At 37.9% G+C, this 24847-nt stretch overlaps 5 protein-coding genes across 5 annotated transcripts; 3 read left to right on the forward strand and 2 right to left on the reverse strand.

Moving 5' to 3' along the window:
• Positions 1 to 5421: 5421 nt before the first annotated feature.
• On the forward strand, positions 5422 to 8370 carry CBG27774 (the record flags this gene model as incomplete). The annotated part of the gene is made up of 2 exons (XM_045239908.1): positions 5422 to 5562; positions 8284 to 8370. The coding sequence occupies 2 exons, from the start codon at positions 5422 to 5424 to the stop codon at positions 8368 to 8370; spliced, it is 228 nt and encodes a 75-aa protein (XP_045099104.1).
• A 563-nt stretch (positions 8371 to 8933) lies between these two features.
• On the forward strand, positions 8934 to 12770 carry Cbr-ubc-17 (the record flags this gene model as incomplete). The annotated part of the gene is made up of 11 exons (XM_045239909.1): positions 8934 to 8991; positions 9355 to 9445; positions 9650 to 9748; positions 9794 to 9904; positions 10411 to 10978; positions 11036 to 11211; positions 11456 to 11548; positions 11578 to 11959; positions 12007 to 12174; positions 12218 to 12373; positions 12420 to 12770. The coding sequence occupies 11 exons, from the start codon at positions 8934 to 8936 to the stop codon at positions 12768 to 12770; spliced, it is 2253 nt and encodes a 750-aa protein (XP_045094419.1).
• A 1480-nt stretch (positions 12771 to 14250) lies between these two features.
• On the forward strand, positions 14251 to 16969 carry CBG10960 (the record flags this gene model as incomplete). The annotated part of the gene is made up of 9 exons (XM_045239910.1): positions 14251 to 14350; positions 14437 to 14574; positions 14768 to 14949; positions 15386 to 15539; positions 15588 to 15751; positions 15799 to 15904; positions 15952 to 16070; positions 16553 to 16615; positions 16760 to 16969. The coding sequence occupies 9 exons, from the start codon at positions 14251 to 14253 to the stop codon at positions 16967 to 16969; spliced, it is 1236 nt and encodes a 411-aa protein (XP_045094420.1).
• An 838-nt stretch (positions 16970 to 17807) lies between these two features.
• CBG10961 lies at positions 17808 to 18769 on the reverse strand (the record flags this gene model as incomplete). The annotated part of the gene is made up of 4 exons (XM_002644939.1): positions 17808 to 17900; positions 17948 to 18115; positions 18167 to 18565; positions 18611 to 18769. 4 exons carry the CDS (start codon positions 18767 to 18769, stop codon positions 17808 to 17810), a joined length of 819 nt encoding a protein of 272 aa, XP_002644985.1.
• A 4044-nt stretch (positions 18770 to 22813) lies between these two features.
• Cbr-tag-320 lies at positions 22814 to 24707 on the reverse strand (the record flags this gene model as incomplete). Its single annotated transcript, XM_002644940.1, has 4 exons — positions 22814 to 23129; positions 23187 to 23841; positions 24242 to 24550; positions 24674 to 24707. 4 exons carry the CDS (start codon positions 24705 to 24707, stop codon positions 22814 to 22816), a joined length of 1314 nt encoding a protein of 437 aa, XP_002644986.1.
• Positions 24708 to 24847: the final 140 nt, after the last annotated feature.

Below are 24847 nucleotides of genomic sequence, written 5' to 3' on the forward strand. Positions count from 1 at the left end.
TGTATTTGACTTATTTCCTTCCGCAATATAAGCAGTAAGTGTTTTCCTGAGCGTCAACAACATCTTCTCCTCCTCAAGAAATCCCCCCGTTCGCCCGTTCTCCTTTTTCTACTAAACACTTCAACCCGAACGAGAAAAAAAAGAAGATAACTTTTCTCATCTCCCATTTTCTTCGCACGTCACCAAACTCCCCGTTTTTTTCTCCTTGATGTCCTTCATCCATATTAATTTCCTGTCCATTCCCATTTATTTCACACTCTTTTCCACTTTCCGCGGTTTTTTTTCTGGAATGGGGTGACACATTAATTGAATTCTTAAATCTATCTTAATGTTGGTTTGCAGAGCCGATTTGCTTTAAAAAACAAATTTTTTTGGATGGTTTCTTCTATTCCATAATTTATCAGATACCGTAAAACCTGTAATAGAAGTGCCCCCTGACTTTCAACTTTGAGCTCAATTACCTCGGTTCCTGATGATGATATCAAAAATGTGTCAACCGATAAATTGTTTATTGTGATAGCAGCAACAATTTATTAGTTGACAAATTTTTTACATCTTTATCAGGAACCGAGATAAATGGGCTCAAAGTTAAAAGTCAGGGGTCACTTCTATTACAAGTTTTACGGTAGATTATTGGTATATATAAAATTCAGAATGAATTTCCGAGTAGCGAAAATTGAATTCATATTATTTCTATTGGTTTTTAGAAAAGAAAGGAGAGTGACACATGATTTTCATTTGTGTCTTTCCTAGTAGCGTGACCAACCAATTACTTAATTTTTGACTCCTGACAATGGCTGGATATTTTTTTTCATTTCTTTTTTTCCCGACCACCCATTCATATTCCAGCTGGGTGATTTTTTCTCAATATACCGTATATCTTTCCTCTAATAGGATCCCACCTTCTTTCCTTCTCAATTAAAAACAGAAACATTTTTAATTGAAGCCCTTTTTTAAAAAACAAATCCACACAGAAAATGAGGTTCAAAAATAGAAGCCCATGAGCCTCTATTAGAGAAAATACGGTATCAGAACTTCTTGATGGGATTCAAAACTCTCAAAATATTTGGTTGTTTTCTTATCTGATTTAGAATCCAAAATAGAAAATGAATATCATTTGGAACTTTTTCTTCCTTCTATAGCATCATTTTTAATGCAATCCGGATAGTCTGATGACGTCTAACATTGTGTGCCTCCTCCCTTGATTTCCTCTCAATGAATTCAAATTTCCTCATCCATACTTTTCAAATTTCTCAATTCTAAAAAAGAAGGAATAAAAAACCTGGAAAACCAATTCTTCGAAAGCCGATTTCCGGGTATACTGTAGAAGCCAATTATCTATGACGCTCGTTACCGTAGGATTTATGAGCTTATTCGGTTCGCGTGTGCGTAAAAGCTTTTGTAGTTTTATGTGATTCCATTTTCAATGCCAATTCCTGATGTGGTTTCGTTTCTCTCTTTGTTTTTTGTTTCTTCGGTGGGGGTGTTGCCTTTTGTTTATTTCTTCTACTCCGTAATGTCACTCAATCCACAACCAACGAAAAAAAGCAAAAACAAGACCAGAAAACCACCCCACATGCTTTCCTTTTTTGAATTGTGTTGTTTCATTTCATATATCGCAATTCTATTGCACCGGGACTTCTGATACTCAATGCTCAACCGACCAGAAAAGAGCAGTAGTACGGACTTCCTGGTTCTTCTGCCAACTTAACATTCATTTCAAGTTTCTCTCTTATTCTGTCCAGCAATGACAGTGGGAGACTTTTTTTTGTGACCGCAAGAGTCGAAATGTTTATTTTTAATTTATTTGGCCAAGAGTAGGATGGGGAAGAAGGCGAAAGTCATCCGAGATGGAAACATATTCGTTTCATGAACGTGGTGGTGTCGGTTTTCTAAGGTTTCTGGAGGTTTTTGTTGTCTTGTGGTGACGTTGAAAGAGTTCAAAAAACTGGACCGGAGGTTAGATAAGCAGTCAGTCCTTTCCATTTTTAATCCATGCTTAGCTTTTGTTGGGTTAAAAATTTTTCGAAAGAGTCTTGCTCTTTTTTGACGTGATTTATATTATTTTCCTGATGGATTCTAGACTTGTTTTATAATTTTTAGAAAATACTTTCAAAATTATTTATTACCCGATTTTTTAACTTGATTAAAAATTTTCACATCATTTCCTTAAAGACACTTTACGATCGTAAATTTCATATAAATCAGTTTTCTGTTTTCCCGAAATTTCCTTCTTCTGATCTTTTGATATTTCCAATCTACAGTACTTTTCTAAATGCCGGATCTTCGGTTCCGGAGTGACAGTATCCTGTTAATTATTCATGACGAATAACACTTTAATAAGTCTTGCGAAATTGCATATTATTCATTCCCTCTCTCTTCTTGGTAGGTAATTGATCCTGCCGACTGATCCGTGAATAACTATAATTAAATGATCGCTTACTGACTACTAGAACAATAAGAAGTTGTGTATGTGCATGAAAAATGAGCTGTAAAAAATGTCGGAAACTTATTCAGCAAAGATCCATGAATATATAGGAAGACAAGTGGGAAAACAACAAGGTTCCATGTATTTTGATGTGTGATGTATTTGTCTCCAACTTGAATTTCTCCATCAGGAATAATCCCCGCTTTTTGAACCGTCTTTAATTTCCGAACTTTTCGTTTACAATTGGACCAATAAAAATAATTGAAAAAAAAAGCTTAAAGGAGGGTAGACATCAAAAATTTCAAAATTTTCATTTTTACTGAAAAGATATAACTCTGAAGTATAAATATAGCTATGTACTTAAAAACCTGAAAAAAACACTTCAAGGACGAAAAAATGCTCTTTTTTGTCACCCTAATTTCTTCACTAGCTTGCTGCTGCGGCGTCGCTTCATAATGTGAAAAACGCGATGGTCGCCTCTTACACGCGTAGTATAGTGGGTACGCTCTAGGCTAGTATTCAGGAGGTCAGAGGTTCAATCCCTGCTGGTGTTTTTACTTTTTTCTTCCCTTGTTTCCTTCGGATTGAACTTTTTGAACTCGGAATTTCTGAAGGGCTACCAGCGTGCCGCCGAGGCCTCGCTCCGAGGTACCAAAATCAGTTGAAAATGAAGAAACTTGTTTTATTATGTTAACAAATAAATTATGAAAAAAACTACAATTAATTTTTAGAAAGAGACATAACAATTGAAAAAAAAAACCACATAATTAAAACAATCCTCGTGCAGGGCTGGTCGTCGGAAGGTGAAGGAAGCAGTAAAAATGGAGACGTCTCTGAAAACCCCAGTCATAAAACAGTTTTTTATTCCTAGAGTAATAACGAGAAGTAATGAGATAAATAGGAACAGTGAAGAAACGGTTATCGAAAAGAAAATAGTTTTTTTCGCATGCCTATAAAAAACACCGGCGACTGGCATAATAATCGGTCGATAGAACTTTAAATTTACATAAAAAATTCACTTTTATATGGGTTTTATAATAAATAAGAAAAAAGAGCTTTTTTAATGTTTGAAGTCGTTAAAAATTGAAAAAAATAAAGTCGGGAAATAAAAAAATAAAAATGTTTGCGCGTGGGATTGCGTGCTTTAGGTGCGAACACCGCGACGACAAAATACACATTCCCTGAAATTTTCCCCGAAATTTTTGCTGTCTGCCCTCCTTTAAGACATCATAGTGGTCCTTCTTGTTTTTGCCGACACCACGCCTTTTTTAGTCCTCGTGATCATGATGGGCATTAGCGCGTCATTTCATCGTTTTGAACAAATTCATTGGTTAAGGAAAAAAATTAGCATCGTTGGACGGGGTCCTCCCGCCATCCCCTACTTCAAAAGTCAAAGTCCATGGAAAGCATTCAACGAAGGCAATTTCGGTTTTTTTTTTACTTTTTTCTCTTTTTTCCTAACGGTTCTACACATTTCGAACTGAAACTGATGGATAAAAGGAGAGGATGAGAGGTAGAGAGGAATTAATCATTTTTTTTTTGACGGATCGGATGATGATGTGTGGAATTTTGAGATGATGTTAATGTTGTTCATCAAAATATATGCATTCGGAAATGGCGAGCAAGGTCATTATGAGTTCTTGAAGAATTCCAAGAAGAGACATATGAATTCATTGAATTTCAGAATATACAGAATAGAGATTGAATATTGAATATTTTTCACTGAATGAAAAAAAAACATATTCTGAAAGTCTAATTAGCGTAAAACCTGTAATAGAAAAATCCCTTAACATCAAACTTTGAGCCAATTTATCTCGGTTCTTGTCAGAGATATGGAAAAGTTTTTAACGAATAAATTGTTTGCCATAATGTTACAAATATTTCGTCAGTAGAAAAATCATTGATATGTCTTATAGGAGTCGAGATAAATGAGCTTCAACATGATAATATGGGGGCCCTTCTATTACAGGTTTACGGTATTTGAAAACCGTTTCTTTAATTTTTTTTTTCCTATGTTTTATTCCAAATTCTAAACCAATTAATAATCCTGATACGTTTCGTTTCTCCTCCCTCCCATCCAGTTCCAATTTCCGTTTAGTTCTCTTTTTCGATCCTGCCTGCGTAGTTGATATTCCATTTGAAATTGAATTTTCGATCCCCCGATCCTGTCAAACGCAGACAGACACTCTTCAATTATTCCTCAATTGTTCTCGCTACCACACCACCACTTACTTTTCTCCCTTTTCTCGACTTTTTTCAACCTTCTTTTTTCAACCCTCGGCACTTGCCCGTTCAGATTTTTTTTTACATTTTTTTTTGGTCCTGCCAATCTCACAAAATTTGATTCTCCATTGTGTTATCTGGGTTCTTGATCAAGGCTTTTCACACCTCCATTCGCTATCTTCCAAAACCCTTTTCTTTCGTTTTTTTCCTCTTCTCTCATTTTTTGTCTTATCTCCCATACCACACATCTCACATCCGGACACACTCGCATTTGTTAATCGGTGATGACGATGTGCCACATTTTCTTCTTGACGCGAGCTTCTTCACCACTGTTTCTAGCATTTTTTTGTCATTCCCAGTGACTGATGGAACTCACAAATGTATTTGCTTCGCTTCTAGGGAGCAGAAGAGACCGAACACCACACTTCTTTCCCACCTTATCTGATGGTTGGAAAAATGAAAATCTCTATTTTTTTTCTCTGATTGTCTCTTTTGAACTTTTCAATGAGGGTAACTTTTCAATGGGGTAGAAATTTCTGGGCTTTCAAAAAAAGTGCACTTTTCAATTGTGAAATAGAGTACAACATAGTCATTGAGTCTTTCGGAATAGTTTTGTAGCACTAATACGGTTAGTGGATTCCGGTCCCAGAGTCGTAGGCATTGTATCCTTTATATGCTACTGTTCGTAGTTGAAAATAGAGTTTTAGTCTGGATTTAATCCCTGAAATAAAAGGAAGAAACCCATTTTCATGAGTTCAATCAGACTATCTATGGCTGTTGTTGATGAATCAATCTTTATGATGGATTACGGTAGAGACAGTTGGGTTTACGATGAATGTAACACACGTCATTACCTATCGCAATCCATCAGAAAACATATGGCAGCCAGAAGAGTTGTCCACTTAGATGAGGTGTCTTAAGACCAGGTCAAACAGTCCCATGATGTAACATTTGTCGACGAAATTACACCTCTTGTATGTATTCACTTTATACATCAAGAACGTCTTCTGGGTACCTACAATTCTCACACTTGAAAAAAGGGGAATATATCGATTTATCATTATATAACGGGAGAAATGTTTGAAAAGTGATAGTATTCATATAAAGATATAATACGTGCCTAGGATAAAATTATCTTGCGCTCAGCTGCATTATCCCTGAAAATCATAACTTTAATGGATCCATAATTTCTCACTGGAGGTTGAGAACGCCTTTTTTATGATTCTTCTGAACATGATTTTATACTAAATCTTGTTTCCTTGTGAACTTTTTTCCCCTGCGAACATGCGTCATTTCATCGTCCAACTGAGAATTCGCATAATGACAAATTGCCAATCAATTATTTATTCCGTGTCTACGAAGGAAAGGAGAAGAATCGTGTGGTTCAGAGCTCTCACCCCAACCACACACACAACACAAATACACATCTGCTTCCATCTGTTCTTTTCAATGGGTTTATCGGTTTATGGGCACAGCGGTTCCTTGCAGTCTGTCCTTCTGCTTTCCATTCGTCTCGTATTGCTGTGCGTTCCGAGGAGATGACAAAAGAGGGGCGGGGTCGGGGAGTGCCCCTGTGCTGCTGTGGGGGCATATCATTGGAAAGAACACAAAGGGGCGGAGCTCTCCAGGTTCTCCGTGAGAGGGTACCTTTCCTTTCTTTCATTTTATATTCTCTTCTTCCGCGATTTCTAGAATTCTGAAATTTCAGCGTTTCTTGAGATGAGTGGTAAGTTCCGGGATGATTCAGGATGAGTTGGATCGAATTTGATAAGATATTCCAAAAAGGGATTTCTAGGTAAACCAAATAGTTTAATGATAGGTATTCATCAAGTACGGTAGTCGTTCTCTAGCTACTCATCATATTTTGTTATTATTCTCCTATGTCACTCATGCTCCTCTTCTTCATATCTCTTTCCTCTTCCACTCAATAACAAGGCTATTGTACCTCCTATCTCTTTTTCACCCCATCCCAGTCACTCCATGCATATTATTGCATGGTCATATATATTCAGCAATAGATATATATTTTATTCTTCTTTCATTTTTTTTATATCCATGTGGTCCTTCTCGTTTTTCAATAGCAAGGACAAGCGCTCTTTCGTGGCATGTGAATTTTTTTCAGAGTCTGTTTTTCTTCAGGGAAAGTTCTCAATTTCAGATCTAAGTATTTTTTCGCATTCTTAAACACACGGGGAGAGAGTTTACGTTTTTCTGAAATGTTTTTGGGTTCTGCAGTTTCCCATACTCACAGGCATCTTTCTTTATACTTCTTCCTTCCCATTTTCCTTTAGCGTCTTCTTCTTCTTCTTTTTCTCCTCCCATTCAGAAAAGCCCGTGTTTTTGGTAGCAGTAAAAAGAAGACAGAAACATTGTTTTGTTACCGCGAGAGCCCTACCGGCTCATCTGTCACAAGAACTACTCCAAGGATCAGAACGTGTCCATTTTTCTCCTGATTATTTTTTCCTTCTGTATGGCTTGTTGACCAAAACAAACTGGAGGGTCCCTAGTTTTTGTTGTTCGACTAATACTAAGGGTTATTATCGTCGTGAGAAACCGGATACTATCTTCCTAGTGCGATTATTATCACTGTATGAGCAAGGCATACTCTAGAAACGTGGGCAACATTAATGGATTAGATAAGAGAATGACATTTCTTCAGATCCATGATATTAAATCGTGGGAAATTGTTAGAAACTTTCCAACGAAACGGATTTGGAGAATGTCGTGAGAGTTTAGATTTAAGTTTTTTTTTTCAAGAATCTTTTTTGGTATTTTCCAATTGGTTTCAGTTTTATCATACTATAGTGAAATACTGTTTAGTTTAAAGAAACAGCAAAGATCCCTGTTTCTACTTTGAGAAACGGTTTATTGAAAGTTTTCTAAAATTAAGAGCATTCTCAATATAATGTACCACGTATGAAACGGGTCAGGCCTTTTTAGAATTGTCTCTGCACGGCCCGGAGTTCCAGTAATTTTCTCTGATGTTTTGTCGAAAGAAGTATTTTTAAAAATCAAGTTTTCTGCCAACTAAAATGTTTGTGAAAACGGTATCTGGTTGAAAATATTTTTACGAAAAATTCAGAAAAATTTTCGAAATTTTAGAATTTTTCCAAATGTGAGAAACTGGGCCCACCAGGCCTGTGTTTTGATTGAGTACAATTTCAAAGTCTGTTTTTTTCACTCGAAACAATACTCTTGAAAACGACCTAAAATATATTCCCTATTTCCTTTCTCCTCGAATTTTCAGTCCGAAACTGTTTTTTTTTCTGTAGGGTTAAGACTATGAACTACAATAGATAACTCTGAAAAACTTTTTGCAAATTATCTTACGAGTTCTAGAGTTTCTCACGACATTTACAGAGCCAATGCCTTTTTTTCTTTTTATGGCATTATTGAATTTTCCTTCAATATAAATTCCCAATATAACCCTGATTTTCCCGTCTGTATCGATCACCAGTCGTTTTCTGAATAATCTCTGACAGACACTTCCGAGTCCTTACTCTTCTTCGAATGTGTGAATTTGTCAATGACAGACACAAAACAACATGTTTTTCCTTTCTACCAGCCAACAATTACAGAAAACCTCCTCCACTTTGAGATACTATTTCCACACCTGGGAAAACTGGGTCGAGAACAAATGCATATACGTGGACAGAGCCCATGAACAGAACGAAAGAAAAGAGAGAGTCAACCAACGCTCCCTCAATACCTCAAACTGACTCATGGACCTCTCGAGTATTATATTTCTGGTTCCTTCCTAGTCCGTGGTCCATTGCTTCCACCACCACCATTACTCCTGTTTGTTCATCCTCTCCTTCTTCCTATATCATGTTCCTTCTTTTTCCAGCTTTCATTTTTTATTGTCCTGGAATTCAGATGAATCTAGATGAACGCATTTCTAAAAAGAAAAACATCTCTTCTAGCAAGATTCTAAGAAAAATTCCAAAAAAAGTTGCTCTTTTCTTTCATTCGTTCCTCGTCCATCTTTTTTAGATCGACTGGTAATTGTTCCGTGAAGCAGAAGAAGAAATGTGTGTGCCTCATTACCCATCCTTACCCGTCTCTCCATTTTCCTTCTCTCTCTCTTGAGATTCCTACGAATTTTCCCCTATTTTTTCTTAATTTTTTTCTTTTCTCTGCCTACTCTCTCTTCATCTCTACCTTCCTATCTGCTCCAATTTTTGCAAATTTTTCAAAGTTCATTTGTTCATTTTTGGCCCTGTTACAGGTAGTTCCTCGGGTTTGGGTGAATAAGTGTGCTTGTAGCCTGTCTACTCAATCTATGTCTGCTCAATCGTCGTCTCAACGGTCTTCAAGTACCAGCAAGACACGGGAACGGAGTGAGTTGGCTCACAGAGTGGGCTCTTTCCTTTCTTCATTTTTTCTGTTTTTTCTGTTCTGTAGGATTAGAAATGCACTTTTTATAGTAACTTTTATCGTCTGCACTTCGTTTCCATTATAAAAATTGGGGTTAGAGCACATGTCCTTTTTCAAAAACTGCGGCTATTAAAAATGTTTAATTTCAAAAAGATCGCCTTCTCTCTATCTCTCTCAATTTTATTCGTTTCATCCGTTAAGCCGCTCTGGGGGAAATTGAAAAAAAAAGTGCAAAGGAAATGAGAATTCAGTGTCGTGTGTCTGAAATTGAATGGGATGAACCCGAGTGATACGGTAGTCAGAAAAAAATTGAAAAATGCTTTCAGGGAAGTCAAAATCTCGTCGACGATGCTGGTTTGGATGTCTGTGGTTGTCATCGAAAGTCAGTCTGATTCGATCTTCCAGTCGTTTTTCGAGGTGAGCTTTTGCAAACAAAAAAAAAGAGAAGCAAAAGAGAAAAGTGGTTTTTCCGTCTGAGTAAACCCAGTAGTCTGATGAGAAGACGAATGTGTGTTCGAATGGAAAATTGAAATCAACTCAGCGAATTTGAAAAAGAAAAATGCTGCATGAGACCCAAAAAAAATTTTCTCTGAAAAAACAGAAAAAAACAGAAAATTCCAGGAGTCCTGAGCCGGATGAAAGCTTGACGGTGGCCGACAGAGTGATGGGAATCATAAACGAAAAACCGCTCAAGATGACACACATCACTAGAGCTACAAGGTATCATCCCTTGTATTCCTATAAAATTCTATTTTTGTTTTTCAGACTCGTCAACGAAATTAGCTTCACGGATCGTAAACAATTCGTCGATTGTGGTGTTATCCATCAGCTGCTGGAACTCATTGGGGAGACTGCCATCTCGGATTTCTCTACTTCGTAAGTTAAGCGGTGGTAGTTCACACGGACCCAGACGATTACCAAATAATAATAATAATAGAAAGGATTTTACGAAAAAAAAATGACTGCCTTTTTTGGATTAGCGAGGAACGGGGTGACTATAGAATTCTGTTGTTCTGCAAGAGCATGAAAGAACGAACGGTGTCTAGTTACAAAATCTGAAAACTTCGAAAGGAAGTAAAGTAATTGTGTTTTTCAAAAACACAATGCGTTTGGTTTTGAATTCTGAACAGTGGTCCGGGATATATGTATATCAAATTTCTATAGCGAAGTTCCAGAGGTGGAACCAAAATCTGATTTTCTGAACTTATTGAACTATTTTTTCGATTTTTTATGATTACCAAAGTTCATTACCAAATTGAAGGCGTCAATTGTATTCAAGTTTTCTCACCACTATAACTCTCATTAAGATTTTCCCACAAACACATTATCAATCGGTCATCAAAACAAACTACTGTTATTCTGAAATTACTGAAACATTGCAGATCGAGACCAGAGGAGAACAAACGTCGTGCTCGTCGCAACTCGTCTGCTTCATTATCCCACAAGGGAACTGGATACGGAACTGGATCCACTCGGTCTCGTTGGGATATTGAACGGACTGTCGAAGAAAAATTAATCCGAGAGGAACATTTAACCTGGCTATTAAGTATTCTTAACTCTTTCATGTTGGGATGCCCAGTGTTGGATCATTTAAAACATAAACCTGAAGAATTGGTTCACATGAGTGAGACTGCTATCCAGCTTATTGCCGAGTCTTCAATTTTGAGCATTCTGGAATATAATCTGCGGAACGATAGCTTCTTTGATGTTAGCGAGCATTTGGAAATCTATCAGGCGCTTCTTGAGACTGCTGCTTGTATGGCTGCGGCTCCCGAACTGGTGCAGTTTTTGGTCCGACCATACACTCCAAACGCAAAATCTATTGCAAAAGAATTGATACCCCGTTTCAAGGATAACATATTGGCGACTCAATCTCGTTGGGGAGGCACTTTGGAAGAAACCAACTTCCGTATGACTGAGTTCGCCGCCAAAGTTTCTACACTCTCTGACGTTCGTTTTTTGTCTATTTTCTTTTCTTAACTTTTATCTCAACCCGCCCATTTTCAGTTTGTGATTGACGCCGCTCGCGTCTACGAGCAAACTCTGCCGCCCGAACAACGCATTCAAACAGCCACCCATCGCCGTCAGTCACATCCAGGAGTCCACTCAAAAATGCAGGAGGCAAAGGATGAAGAGACCATCTATAAGAGCAAAATGCAAGAGCTCCAATTACAAACTGCCAAGTGAGTGTTGTTTGTGTGGTTCTTCTGACTCGTCAATTAGTTTTTTTTTCTCTCTCGCGACGATCACTAGAACATGTTTTATTCATGGAGCAATAGATGTGACTATTATCCTAGTGGAATATTCAATGCGATTGAAAGAGTGAAAAGCCTCAACGTTCGGTTTCATTTTTCACGTGGGCCAGCGCGTTAGCAACTTTTTGAGAGAATACGAAACAATAAATTCGATAAAACAGAATATTTTCAGATTTATTGGAGACTTTGGAAAAGTCGCAGTTCCATATGCGTTCAAGAAGGAGGCTAAAAACATCAACCCATTTAGTCCACATTTGCGTGACAGGTATAATAACTAGTTTTCCAGTAACCAAGCAATCAAGAATGTTTCAGAACCAAACGCATTGCCAAGGAACTCGCTTCCATTGCCAACGCACTTCCATTAAACGCCAGCAACAGCATTTACGTCTGCTATGATGAGGGTCGTGTTGACATCATCAAGGTTCTCATTTCGGGACCAGATGACACTCCATATGCCAATGGACTTTTTGAATTCGATGTCTTCTTCCCAACTGGTTATCCATTCTCTCCACCAAAATGCTCTTTCCTGACTACTGGATCTGGAAATGTGCGATTCAATCCAAACTTGTACAACGACGGGAAAATCTGTCTCTCCATCCTGGGCACGTGGGAAGGGCGGCCAGAAGAGAAATGGAACCCATATTGCTCTTTGATGCAAGTGCTGGTCAGTATTCAGGTACATATTCAACTTTTTGGAATTTCTCACAGTCTTTGTTTTTGCAGGGATTGATCTTTGTGAAAGATCCATACTTCAATGAACCAGGATTTGAAAGATACCAGGGAACCGAGCGCGGAGATGAGTACTCGCGCAAGTATAATCTTCAAATTGAGCATGCCACATTGAACTATGCCATTAGGGAGCAATTGAGGAAACCATCTGAACATTTTAAGGTAAGAAGCTGTCAAGAGATTTTCAAACAATAAAGTTTTTCAGGAAGTTATCGAAAAGCATTTATGGCTAAAACGGGAGAAAATTCTGAAGCAAGCAAATGCCTGGATCTCTAACATGAAAAACGACTTTGGAGATGAGAAAATGAGTAAAAGAAAGGATGTGTTCGCTTTTGAAACTGGATTTAATCCAGCGACACAGGTGGAAATTATTTTTCTGTTTTACAAAAATCATTTGAAATTTTCAGGAACGGGTTGTAAGAAATCTGATTGATGAGTTGCAAGCAATGACTTCTCCATTTGCCAAGGAAGAGGCAGAAGAGGCTGAAAGAGTGAAAAAGGAGCAATTGGAGCTGGAAGAGAAGAAAAGGAAGGAGGCCGAAGAGAAGGCGGATATTGAAAGAGAAACCCGTGAGCTCGAGGCTGATTTCCAGCGACGGAGGTCCAGCGCTGCTCTAACGGGTGTTACTGTCATTCGCACACAACCAATGGGTAACTTTCTTGAAAATTTTCATTTTAATTCTAATTTTTCTTTTTCAGGCGACTACATTCCACCATCTAACAACAACGAACCATCTACGTCATCTGCCAACATTTAATCGCGTCATTTATTGCAAATACAACAATTTTAATTATAAACGTATGTAATAATAATCTCATCATTTTTTTTTCGTCTTCCTCTCTACCAATTAATTGTATCCTTTTTCTATAATTGAATTTTGCAATTAGGCAGCAAGGGTGCCTGTGAGGATTGCGTTTAACGCAAACGGTTTGTTCGAAAAATGTGTGATCTCCTGTCTTCAAAACTATTCAAATTCCCGTCCTGTCTCTCTTTAGAGTCTCAAAATGTGTTCGTTTATAAAACTACAAAACTTGTAAAAATTTATTTTCTTCGCAAAAACATTTTTCCAAAAAGAAAACCCATCTCTTCACTGTCAAAAAACCTTCAAACCTGTTTCTGCTTTGTATTTTACCTTTGTATTTTACCGTACTGCTTCTGCTCTCGAAAGCTATCCTATCCTCTGTTCTCTTGATTGTATCAGAATTAAAACTTCTGAAATGAAGAATGAAAATTGGCAAATTAAAAGAAATTTTTACAAAAAAAAGATCAATACCATTTGTAAAGACCCGGTAGACAATGGAAGGGGGAAGAAAAAGTGAAGGTTACAGTTTTCTCTTTTTTCGGCATACATAATCCACACCAGAATGTGCGCCAAGTGGATGTTGAAGAACGAACCGTCGATCTGAAGCCAAGTAAACCGAAGAAAAGAACAAGTTTTAGCTGGAGATGCATGAAAAAAAAGATGAGAAATAGAGGAGAGAAGAGAGGAAGAAGGAAAGAGGACTGTTTGGTGTGAAAGGGATTAATTTCAAATCTCAAAGACTGTCCTAAAGGACGTTCAAATTTTAGTTGTCAGAAAATGCTAGAAATATTGTTTGGAATATTGCGATTCCGGTTTGACTAGACTTGAGAATAAATGAAACCTTTTTTATTTGAAATACAGTATTTGTGCTTCTTTTTTTCTTATACTTCGAAATTCTTCTACTCGAATCCTTTTTTTGAGGAAGTTCTCTTACAGTTCATCACCCTTTTCTATAATGGAAAAAGAAACGATTAGTCATCCTCAACATGTTCAAAAAGTTTAATGGTAACGTCCTCGAGACAAAGGAAGAGGTGTAAACCACATCAGATCTTCGGTTTCTATTCCTTTCTTCTGCCATCATTCACTGTGAGTCACCTTCATAGATTTTCCTTTTTTCTGAAACAGCCCGCTTCTCTGTCGTTTTTTGTCATCTCTCGGCCTTTCTCACTTTCAATTATGCCAATCACACAGAAAAGGCTTTCGTTGTTCAGTCTTCCCTCAATCTCTTCTTCAGTTCTATTTTGTCTCTCATCTTATCCGATTCTTGATACTTTTCCTTGCGCAATGATCCATGTTTTCTTGATCAGTGATTAATAAAGATAAGATACCGTTCTCACTTTCATTTTCTTCCAGTTTCCAGAACAAAACAAACAGAGAAACTGAAAAATTTGTGAAAATTTTACTGCTACTATTCGCTCCTTTTGGATGCATCAGAATGAGAATAATAACGGTATTGGCAATATCAACGGTTGTTTTAACAACTCGAGCAGATACGAAACCCATACTGTCCAATGATGCACCTCCAGAAACACAAGGTATGACGAAAAACACTGTTCAATTGAAACATAAATTTATTCAAATTTTTCAAACATTTAAAACTAAATCAACCAAATTTTTCCAGCAATCAAAGATGAAGCATCCCAGATTCTCTTTGGAGAACGTGGAATATTAACCGGAATTTTCCGTATGATGGACCAACAACGCAAAGTTCAAACGGCACCACAACATGACACAGTTGCTGCAGACAATAGTAAAATCGGTGAGGATATAAGTAGAATAAACCTGTTTTCTATTTCTCACACCAGCATGACTAAGTTGGCAAGTGCCGTCACTTTTGCTGCTGCTACTGACCGTGACAATTTTTAGTTGTAATTATTCATACAAAAAGCTGGCTTACACATTTCAAAAAAAATTGATCAGATTAAAATAGATGAGTTATCTTCAATTTATAGGAAACTTCGACTTCAAAAAAATTGTTGACACGTTGGTATCGGGTTCTGCATCGAAAGGAGAATTAGGGGATCATGGAACTGAATTGCCGGAAGTTCTTGGCATCTGCAACAGATTGAGTTGTGGAGATATTTATAAAGCAATCGACAAGTTCAGAAAATCTGAAATGTTCAGTAATTTCCAGGTGAGCAGCAATTCTTTATACAGTATTAGTCAATATGATTTGGAAAACCATATTTTCAGATTTATTTTCGGCTATTTTGATTTTTTTTTGGGAGCTTGGAGCTCGTCTTTAACACAGAATCTATTGCAATTTTCAATTTTTCAGTTATATACCGATTTCCGAATAACCCTTTTGGGCCGTTTTTGTGCTGAAAACGTGAAAAAACAGGTGTCTATTAGAAATCGCCAAATGGCTGAAAAACTAAGAACTTTTAATAAGTTCTGTGAATGCAAAGTTTTCAATCTAGGCCTGTGTTACAACCTCCAAAATTGTCAAAGCAATCGGAAACTTGACAGACGAGCTCCAGCCTTATGAAATTATTCAAAATGATTTAATATGAAAAAATATGTTTTTATTTATCCTGTTGTTCTGTATCTGAAATGATTTTTAAATTTAGACCGCCTTGACACTTGTAAATGATCCAAATGGCTGGGAAACTATTGGAAAACTTCTCTCGAATCCTGAACTGATTGCTCAATTCACTGCCGGAAGTGGAATGGAAGAGTTATTTGGAAGTTCACTAGGAACAGCTGAGAAAGAGAGTAAAGCAAGTGAGGAAAACATATTTTCATTCATTTTTTAACTGGATAACGTTACAGATAGAAGTAAAAACTCGAAGATAATGCCAGAAGATGGTGATTTTGGAATCGACTTCAGTGAAGACGGCGAAGGAGAGAATGTGACAAAAACAATAGATAAAACTGATCCAAAAATTGAGTTCAGTGTAGACAAAAAGGGAGGATCAGAGGATTACTACAGCGAGGTAAACTATTTCCCTAAGTTTCCGATTTGACAGTGAGAGAAATACAGATTGCAACCGCCGGTGACGAGTCTGAGGAGGAAATCATTGTGGATCAAACCTTGCCCCCGTCTACGAAAATTACAAAGTCAGCAGCAGGAACAACAGATTTTAATGGTAATGTTAGAATATTGAAACAGATTTCAAATGTTTTGAATTTTCAGAAAAACTGCCTCCGGTTTCATTCTCGATCGATGGTGGAGGAGATGAGAAGGAGACTGAAGAAACCGAATCCGTGATGACAGCTGAATTGCCACCTAAAATTTCGCCAAGGGTTTTGAAGGTAAGCAAACTTTAAATTTTAGAAATTACGCTACCGTATTTGCTCTGGACACCCTATACTTGCACTTCGAGCTAAATTATCTCGGTTCCTACACAAGATGTCATAAAACTTTCAATTAATAACTTATTCAACATGTGATAACCAATACTTGATCACCGGACAGATTTTCGATATCTATCGTAGTAACCGAGATCATCGAGCTCAAAGTACACTTATTGGGTAAGCTTTTAATGGAGAAATAACGCACGGTCTCTCTAGCTCAATCCATGAGAAGTACTGTGCCAAAATTTGTTAATTTGGACGCTATCATTTTGATTACCCCTAACTCTATTTGAATTCTCCTCAATGACTTTTCCCTTGACGTTTTTCCAGAAAAAAACCTATGGCCCGCATCATTTTAATTTCTCCGAAAACCCATTAAACGATTTCACCAATTTGCTCCCCCTTTTTTGCGATAACTTATCTATCATCTTTGATTACAGAGAATACATGCCGGAGGCCCAATAGACACAAAGGACGGAGTACAACCTGCATCCGTGACAAGAGTACGTATGGAACCCACGTGTTGAGATAACAATTCTCATAAAATTCTAGATTCTAGGGGCCTGCGGAGAAAAAATGTTAATGATGTTTTAGAATACTTTGATATATTTTTTCAGCTAGACTACTCTCACTTTTGGTTCTTTCAGATTTCCTTCGCAACCACATCCTCACCAACCACATACTCAACGACGCCGTTCTTCCGTCCCGTACAAATGACAACTAGACCTGTTATGAAAACCACTTGGCGGACGAGGATTACAACCACCACTAAACCTACCACTACTACCACACTAAGAAATTACAGAAAGGATAACGACTATTATGCAATGTATTATGATGACGTTGATAAGGGATAATTAGTTCTCTGGCAATTGATTTTTGTATATATTTTTCTTCTTCCTGTGATTTGTTTCATGCATTCCAATTTTGATTTTCAAAATGATGTTTTATTGAAGTAATACAACAAATTATTTTCCAACTATATAATTAATATTATTACGATCTGTATTAATACAATATTATTATGTATGATTTTCAAGAAACAATCGAAGCTACCCATATGGAAATAATTATTCTTCAAAGAGGGGTGTAGTACAATGACAATAAATCATGATATCCTGTTTTGCACATTGACGTATGGAGTTTGGAATTTTTCTCACACAGGAAAACAGTGTGAGAGGAAAAGAAGTGAGAAATAATAAAAATTTAATTACCGCTGGAGAGCAATAAAATGTGATGTGACAGTACGGCTTTTGAACCGGGGGCAAGGTACAATTAAAGGACATATGGAGAAGCAAAAATATATTTGTGGGCAGCATACCGCATGATTTTCACGCGGAAAGAACGCTATTTTACAAGAAATCGAGCAAAAAAATTGAGAGGCTTTTGACATATGATGATAGAAATAAAAAGAAACAAGGGAACTAGAATCTTCATGGAAGAGTACGGTAGGAGTATCGTTTGCGGTTGAATTGATCATGAAAAGTTGGATAACCGGGGCAAGTGGCAGAAAAAAAAGCAGAAATAGAACATATGGAACACATAAAACAAGAAAAAAGATAATTAAACTGGATAAAGATAGAAGGAATTCCCACAAAACAACTGGAATGTAAGGGCGATGGTGAGAGAAGAAGAAGAGGGAGAAGATCGGAAACATGTGTCCAGAAGAGACAACTCACAGTTTATTGCTTTTGTTTAATCAAGGATGGAGAAAGCCGATCGAATGTCGTTCTTCATTCGGTCAAGGGTCAAATTGTTGTATCGGGTCATGTTAGCAGTGTAAGCGTTCTGAAAAATATTGATTTTTAATATCCACGGAGACATAGGAGACTCACTTCGTCTTGTCCAGGTGTGACCCTTCTGCAAAAACTTGAGTAGAGTTCATCCTGATCGTCTTTGTTCAAAGCGATATACTCTTGTTCCAAATACGCATCGTAATAAGTTTTGACAACTGAGCGAGCTGATGCTGCACTGTCAATGCAGATCTTGTTGATTATGTACTCCTAAAACCAGGAAATAAGAATGTAAATTCCTAGAATTTCTTCGAAACTTACATGACAGATTTGATGGCATGCGATAAAATTGCAATGCTTATTCTGTTCCACAAATTCACTCTTCTCTTGACGGCTGAACTCCATCTCTGCCATTCGGTCCACTTCGGCTTGAGAAATTTCGATTCGGATACTGTTACAAACATTTGAGCACTCTTTTTGAACGTATCTGTCAGTCAAACTCAGACAGTTGATGTTGCGGTCAAAGTTGTCAAAGTTCTGCATACATATATGCTTTTCTGCTGACCAAGGGGTACGGTGCATTCTGCATTCGTTTCGAAGGCAAGCATACTTTTGCATTGTTGATGAGCAGAACATTTTTAGATTGTTTCGATTCTTCACGATTGCAGTGTCCAAGGGAATCTCGAAATAGTCGGTGTCATAGATTTTATGGAAGTTAGCCTGTAAATTTCAAATTTCGAACTAATTTCAAACAAATCCACTAACATGAAATTCGTTTTTCCATTGTCCTTCACACACAACATCACAAGCGGGGGTACCCTTCCTATAATCATTTGAATAGTGTCGCCTTGGTCGGGATTTATGGCAAAAAGTGATACAGACAAGTGAAAACCATACTGCGGTGAGAAATGTCCACATTCTCATATCTGGAAAAAGTAGCTATTGAAAAAAGAAGTTAGAGTCATTAACTAGGAAATAGGACGAAAAGTATCAGTTTGAGGAAAGAACCAAAAAGAATTCATGAATTGTTCTGCACGAAACACACGTGTTGGGTGGAGCCTAAAAAAAGTTTTGTCTCGTTGGGGTGCATCTGTTTCAAATCAAACAAAACTTCTTCGTCTTCGTCTTTCTATTGTTTTAGAATTTAGCAAAAATAGAAAATTGAGAAAAAAGTTGGTGAAGAACACAATTTTGATATATTAAAACAAAAAAAAGAAAAATATAGTTTGACGAAATTTCGAAAATTTTTGAACGAGACAGGTATTTCAGTTGTTTTCAAGCCCTTTCTGGCGCCTAGAAACAGGGGGTGAAGAGGTGTTTGGATTCTTACCCTACTGACTTACACTCTACTGAATCAGTGAGTTATGTTGTAGGCGGTCATTCCAGATGATGAAAGTGATAAACTAGACAAACAGTGATAAGAGAATGGCTCCTGTAGTATAGGAAATAATGACTCAAAAAGGTTCTATATTTATGGTAAATGTGTTGCCTAAATAAAAGAAGGGAGATTGCAAAAAAAGCGAAGATTTTTGAGTTATGAATCCGTGAGAACCAACCATTTATGACGCGCTTTGAGGTTGGAGTCCCACGTACTCAATGAGTCAGAATAAAATTACTGAATGAATATCTGAAGATGTTAGAAAAGAGTAGGAGGTTGAGGTGAGCAAGAAAGAAATGCGAGAAGTGATGTAACCAAAAATAGTGAAACTGTCGGAGCATGTTATGAAATAAATTGCAAAACTGTTTTTGGAATTTTAAAATGAATTTCGAAATTTTTAAAGTTAGTGTTTTGGGATTTTTTTCATGACAAAAACTTTTGACAACTTGGTTTCTAACAACTTCAATTAGGGTTAATCTATTTGAGCCCATAATCAGCGAAAGAATCTCAATTAAAACATCATAAACTGGAAAAAGGGCAAAAACAGTTATCAGTTAAATAAATTACACGGCGTATTGGTGTGAAGAAATATGCTAAAATAACACCTATACAGCTGAAACCATCGTTATCGAGTTATGAAATTATTTTTTGATAACAAATGACCCACCCATTATTATTTCAACGAATTCTCTGGTTTACGACGACAAAGTTGAAAAAAATCCAGTACTGTTTCATTCATTTCTCCCTCTCTTTTTCCTCAACTCTCGGCTTCAAAAGAACTTTGCCGGCATAGCTCTCTATCGAATTCCAGGTTTTACGAGTTTCAGAGAATTGTTCACTACAATTGACACTGTTTTGAAAGTTAGATGACGGAGACTATCAGCGGGTTCTTTGATCGATGATAAGGAGGTGAAGAGATGTGAAAACGATATATGAGAAAAATGCACGTGTCGTTAAAAAATAAAATTTCTTTAAGGTAAGGTAACAGTTTTAGTGCAATTCGAATGAAAAAATTTGTTATAAACACACAGGAATGTAGGAAAGATACTGGAGTGTTGCACTATATTCACACCTGGAAGGCAAATGCAAGAAGGATCTAGAACCGTTTCTTGCTTCCGGCTGTTGTTTTCCTTTGATGCTTTATCATGTGTTCTATTGGTGCAGGCAGAACAATAAGACAACATTGCTAGGCAATCAGCCAAACAAAAAATAATTCACCACAGTCTTGTCAAGAATCTGAGAATTTCCGGAAATTTCTGGAACAATCAAGGATTGCGATGTCAGTCTTGCTTATCATCATATGATAACAACTTGCTCACATCATTTATGAAAGCGATAGTTTCAACATAAAAATAGAGCATTTCTTAATTTGAGGCAGTGGTAATGGGAGTCATTTGGAGTGGGCGGCGGTTTTTGGCATATTTCTGTTCAAATGGTTATTCTTTTTTGCTGTTCTTGCAATTTCGCATCATGAAAATTATGGACCAAAAAAATAATGGACCGGCTCGGGCTTCCAATAATGTTTCCTATTTTTTCCCTTTCGTGTATGTCTCAAGAACAAAAAAAAACAAAAAAATCAAGAAATATTCTGCTATCTGAAGCGCTCAAAAAAACAAACGTGATTTAAAACTTTTTTCAAATGACTGTTGTGACAATTATGAAATTTTCAGTAAATACTCATGCTAAGCAGACGGGATCATAATTTTCCGATTATGTGAAAATGTTCGAAAATCACTTTTTTCTCAAAGTTTTTGAGTTACTGTACAAACCCAGCTAAACTATCACTTTTGTCCGACATCAACGCACGTTGACAGCGAGGGCCTCATTAAAGGCGTATTTAAAAACACAAGAGCATATTACCGTAGTTGCAAGCCAATTTTCGATATTATTTGCTTATTTTCTCAATGATTTTCATTAATTGTGTTCAATTTTTTCATCAGCGTCGCAGAAACAATTAAAAACCGAAAAATCGAGAACATGGTATTGTCAATGGGCTCAAAAATTGTGTGTTCAGCTCCTGCATCTTCAAATCTGTTTGCAAGTTTTCAATTGTAATGCTTTCAAATCAGGAAATCGCCCGACTTCACGGTCCAAGGCAACAGGTCAGAAATCGCGCCCAAGTCAACATGAGATTTTAGAAAAAATTTGCATCTGAATTATTTGGCTGAGGATCAAACTTTTAAACGTTGGGCGAAAAAATCACACCTTGCAACTCGTTGATTAAAAATAAAAAGGTGAAATCCACGTCAACTTTGAAATTATTAAATTTGTTCTGGCCTAAAAGCTATTTGGGGCGCGTTTTTTTACCCGTTGCCTTGGACCCAAGTGCGACTTCGTTAACAAACTTGCTTATAGAGCTCCAGGAAAGATCCTAACAGTTTTGCCTCTCACAACTGCTTATTTCGAAAACAGCCATCACAAATAACTTCAAACAAGGCATTTGACTGAGATGCATCCTCTGGACGCATGATTTCATCTTAATTGCTGGCTGGATCTGGATCAATCATCTGAAAAACCATCTCAAAACGTCCGACCCATTTCACCGGTTACAAAACATTCAAATCAGGCCGGTGCGGCAACAAAATTTTTTCGGCAATTCGGCAACTCGGCAATTTGCCGAATACGAAAAAAAATTTTGGCTATTTCGGCAATTTTCGTCAACAAAAGTTTTGCGTATTTTTTAGTAAAATCGATACGTAACTCACCTGAAAATGCTTCTATCAGGCTCAGAACTACAGAAAATGTGTTTCATAAGTTCCTTAAAAAAGTAATTACAAACATTGGCAACTCAAGACCACGTTTTTTATGCAAACTATTTCTCTTTAGCATTAGAGGGTATTCCAATGGTTGAAAATATTTGTTCCGATTGTGAGTTTTGAAAATACTGCGCTCAACTTGTTAGGCAACCCACGACACGTTCCCTAGAGATTTGAGACAGGTTGGATAATTTTACTGATGAGTTGTGACTCATGACATCTATTTTTCTACTATGCTCTCAAATTTGAAGCCCATTTTTAGATCCGATGCAAGTATTTTTGATGATTATTGGGACACATTTCCTTTAAAATTCACTCTGAGAGAAGATGGTGTTCAAAATTTGTTTTTTCGAACTTCGAAATCATTTTTTTTTGATTAAAAAAATTGTGAAGATCTCTAAATTCAAAAAAATTTCAGTTGTCGAAATTGCCGAAATTTTTTTGCCGAAATCGGCAACGGCAATTCGGCAACTTTTTCTTCGTTGCCGATTTCGGCAACGGCAAATCGGCAACAAAAATTCGGCAATTTCGGCAATTTCGGCAATCGGCAATTTGTTGCCGCACAGGCCTGATTCAAATGCAACTAACTAAACTGTAGTTGAAACACTTTATCTAACAAAACAATAAACAAATCAAATTAAATAATAATTTAATAGAATAGTGACTTAGTTCCGACTTATACAGAATTTAATGTTGTTAAGCCCGAAAAATACGAGAAATGTAACGCTGGTTGAGAGGGAAAATCTTCTCAAATTGGGAAAACACCCGTTACAATTAAAACAAAATTGCATGGTGAGAAAAGGTAATTATTTTGGTGTCATCGAGAGAAATAATTTAAAGCTCGGTCTTGTCGAGGTCAATGTCGGACAGATCGATGTCGTCTTCGGCTGGAAGGGCTCCGTCCTTTCCGTCCCACTTCTCGGTCTTCTCAATCTTTGGGAAAGCGTTTCCTCTGAGGGAAGAAGTACGTCCTTTTCCGTAAGAAAGATCACGGAGGAACTCGTGGATTCCGTCCTTTCCGAACGATCCCTTGAGAACGGCGTACTTGCTCTTGCGGAAGTTCAAAGCAGTCATGGCTGGATATCCAAAACCTCCGACCTCGAAAGCCTCCTCAAGTGCTGGCTGGGAAGCTCCCTCAACCCAGATCCATCTGAAAAGAGTTAAAATTAGTCGACAGTCAAAAATATTATAATTAGCTACAACTTACCCCCAAAGGTTTTTCTTGAATTTCTCAGATTGCTCCTTGAGCATGGCCAAGTAGTTGTTTCTGCACTCAGATTGGCAGTCGAGAATGTGTGGAAGGAAAGCAAAGATGCAAAGTTGTTTCTCCTTGCAGGCATCCTCAACTACTTGTTGGTTGACCCCCTCAAGAATCTCTGGAGCTGGCATGTTCTCTTGTGCTTTAGCGGAAGCCCAGGCGACGATATCGGAAGATTGACGTCCTCCGTCGTAGTCTTGAGCATCAGAAGCGTCAGATCCTGGGGCAAAGTACTTGATGGTTGGGAATCCACGGATAGCGAACTTGTTGGCAGCAACAGTGTGAACAGTGGCGTCAAGGGCTCCAAGACGAACCTTGCCCTTCAATTCAGAAGCAGCAGCCTTCCATTGTGGCTCGAGGCTCTTGCAATGTCCGCACCATGGGGCGAAGAATTCAACAAGCCAGATGTCCTTGCTGTTGAGAACAAGCTCGTCGAAGTTGGCATCGGTGAGCTCGACAACATCGTTTCCAGATCCACCACCTCCGCGCTTTCCAGATCCGGATCCACTGTTTCCTCCAGTAGACTTTCCTCCAAGACGGGCAGCGACAGTCTTTTTGGCCTCAGCGAGGAGGGACTCGGTGATGGCCTGAGCGGTTCTTTGTCCTGCAAGAAATATCGATTTTGGTAGGTCTCCTCACAACACACGCACGTTGAAGAAAGGGGCACGTTAGATGACCCAGATAGAGCGCGCACACATCGCAACCCTAAATACCGGTACACACAACTGGTTGACCGTTTCTTCTCGGTCTGTCAAGGCCGTTTCGGCCACGTCTCTACTGCGAAAAGAGATCACCCAAATATCCACGAGCAAACAGTCACTAAATACACAACACTACCAGTTGCAGTCTCGACAGAGAGAATGACCGATATAGTGCAAACACAAAGGTTGGAAAATAGTTCGAGTATTGAGACAAATTGGTCTTTGTTTGCCGTGCCGCACAGTACCGCTACGTGGTTCGCTGTCCTTTTCAGATGAACTCTCTAGGAAAAAACCACAACCCACCATTGAAATCAGTTGGCTTCTTCTTGTCAGCTCCGAAGATCTTGAGTGTTGGGAATCCTTGAACATTGTAGGGTTGTCCGACGGATTGGTGTTGAGTCATATCGACAGCTCCAACCTTGGCGATCCCCTTCAGAGCAGTAGCGGCCTTCTTGTATTCCGGAACGAGGTTCTTGCAGTGTCCGCACCATGGAGCATAGAATTCAACAATCCAGATGTCGTCAGAGTTGAGAACCTTTGATTGGAAGTTGGCTTCGGTCAGTTCAACAACATCGTCCTTCTTGGAGTACATTCCACATGCCGAGTGGATCGCTGAAAGATGTTTTTATTGATTTTCGTTTGCGAAAAACTTGAAAAATAATAATATTTGTTCTTTTTTCATAACAAAACAGGCATTTCTGTTAGAAATTACTGGGAAAATCTCAAAATGCTTACCCAATGTGGCGAGAAACAGCTTGATGAGAGCCATCGTGATCCAATTATCTCACTGGTTTGGTTGGTGAGACTGTGAGGGGCGAGCAAATCCAAACTGAATGGAACAGTCGGTCGAGGAGGGCGGGCGTTTGTGTGTGCGACGTCGCTGACTTGTGTGTACGCAGTTGATTGGCT

Source organism: Caenorhabditis briggsae (assembly GCF_000004555.2).
Source record: "Caenorhabditis briggsae complete genome, chrX, whole genome shotgun sequence".
Lineage (NCBI taxonomy): Eukaryota > Metazoa > Nematoda > Chromadorea > Rhabditida > Rhabditidae > Caenorhabditis > Caenorhabditis briggsae.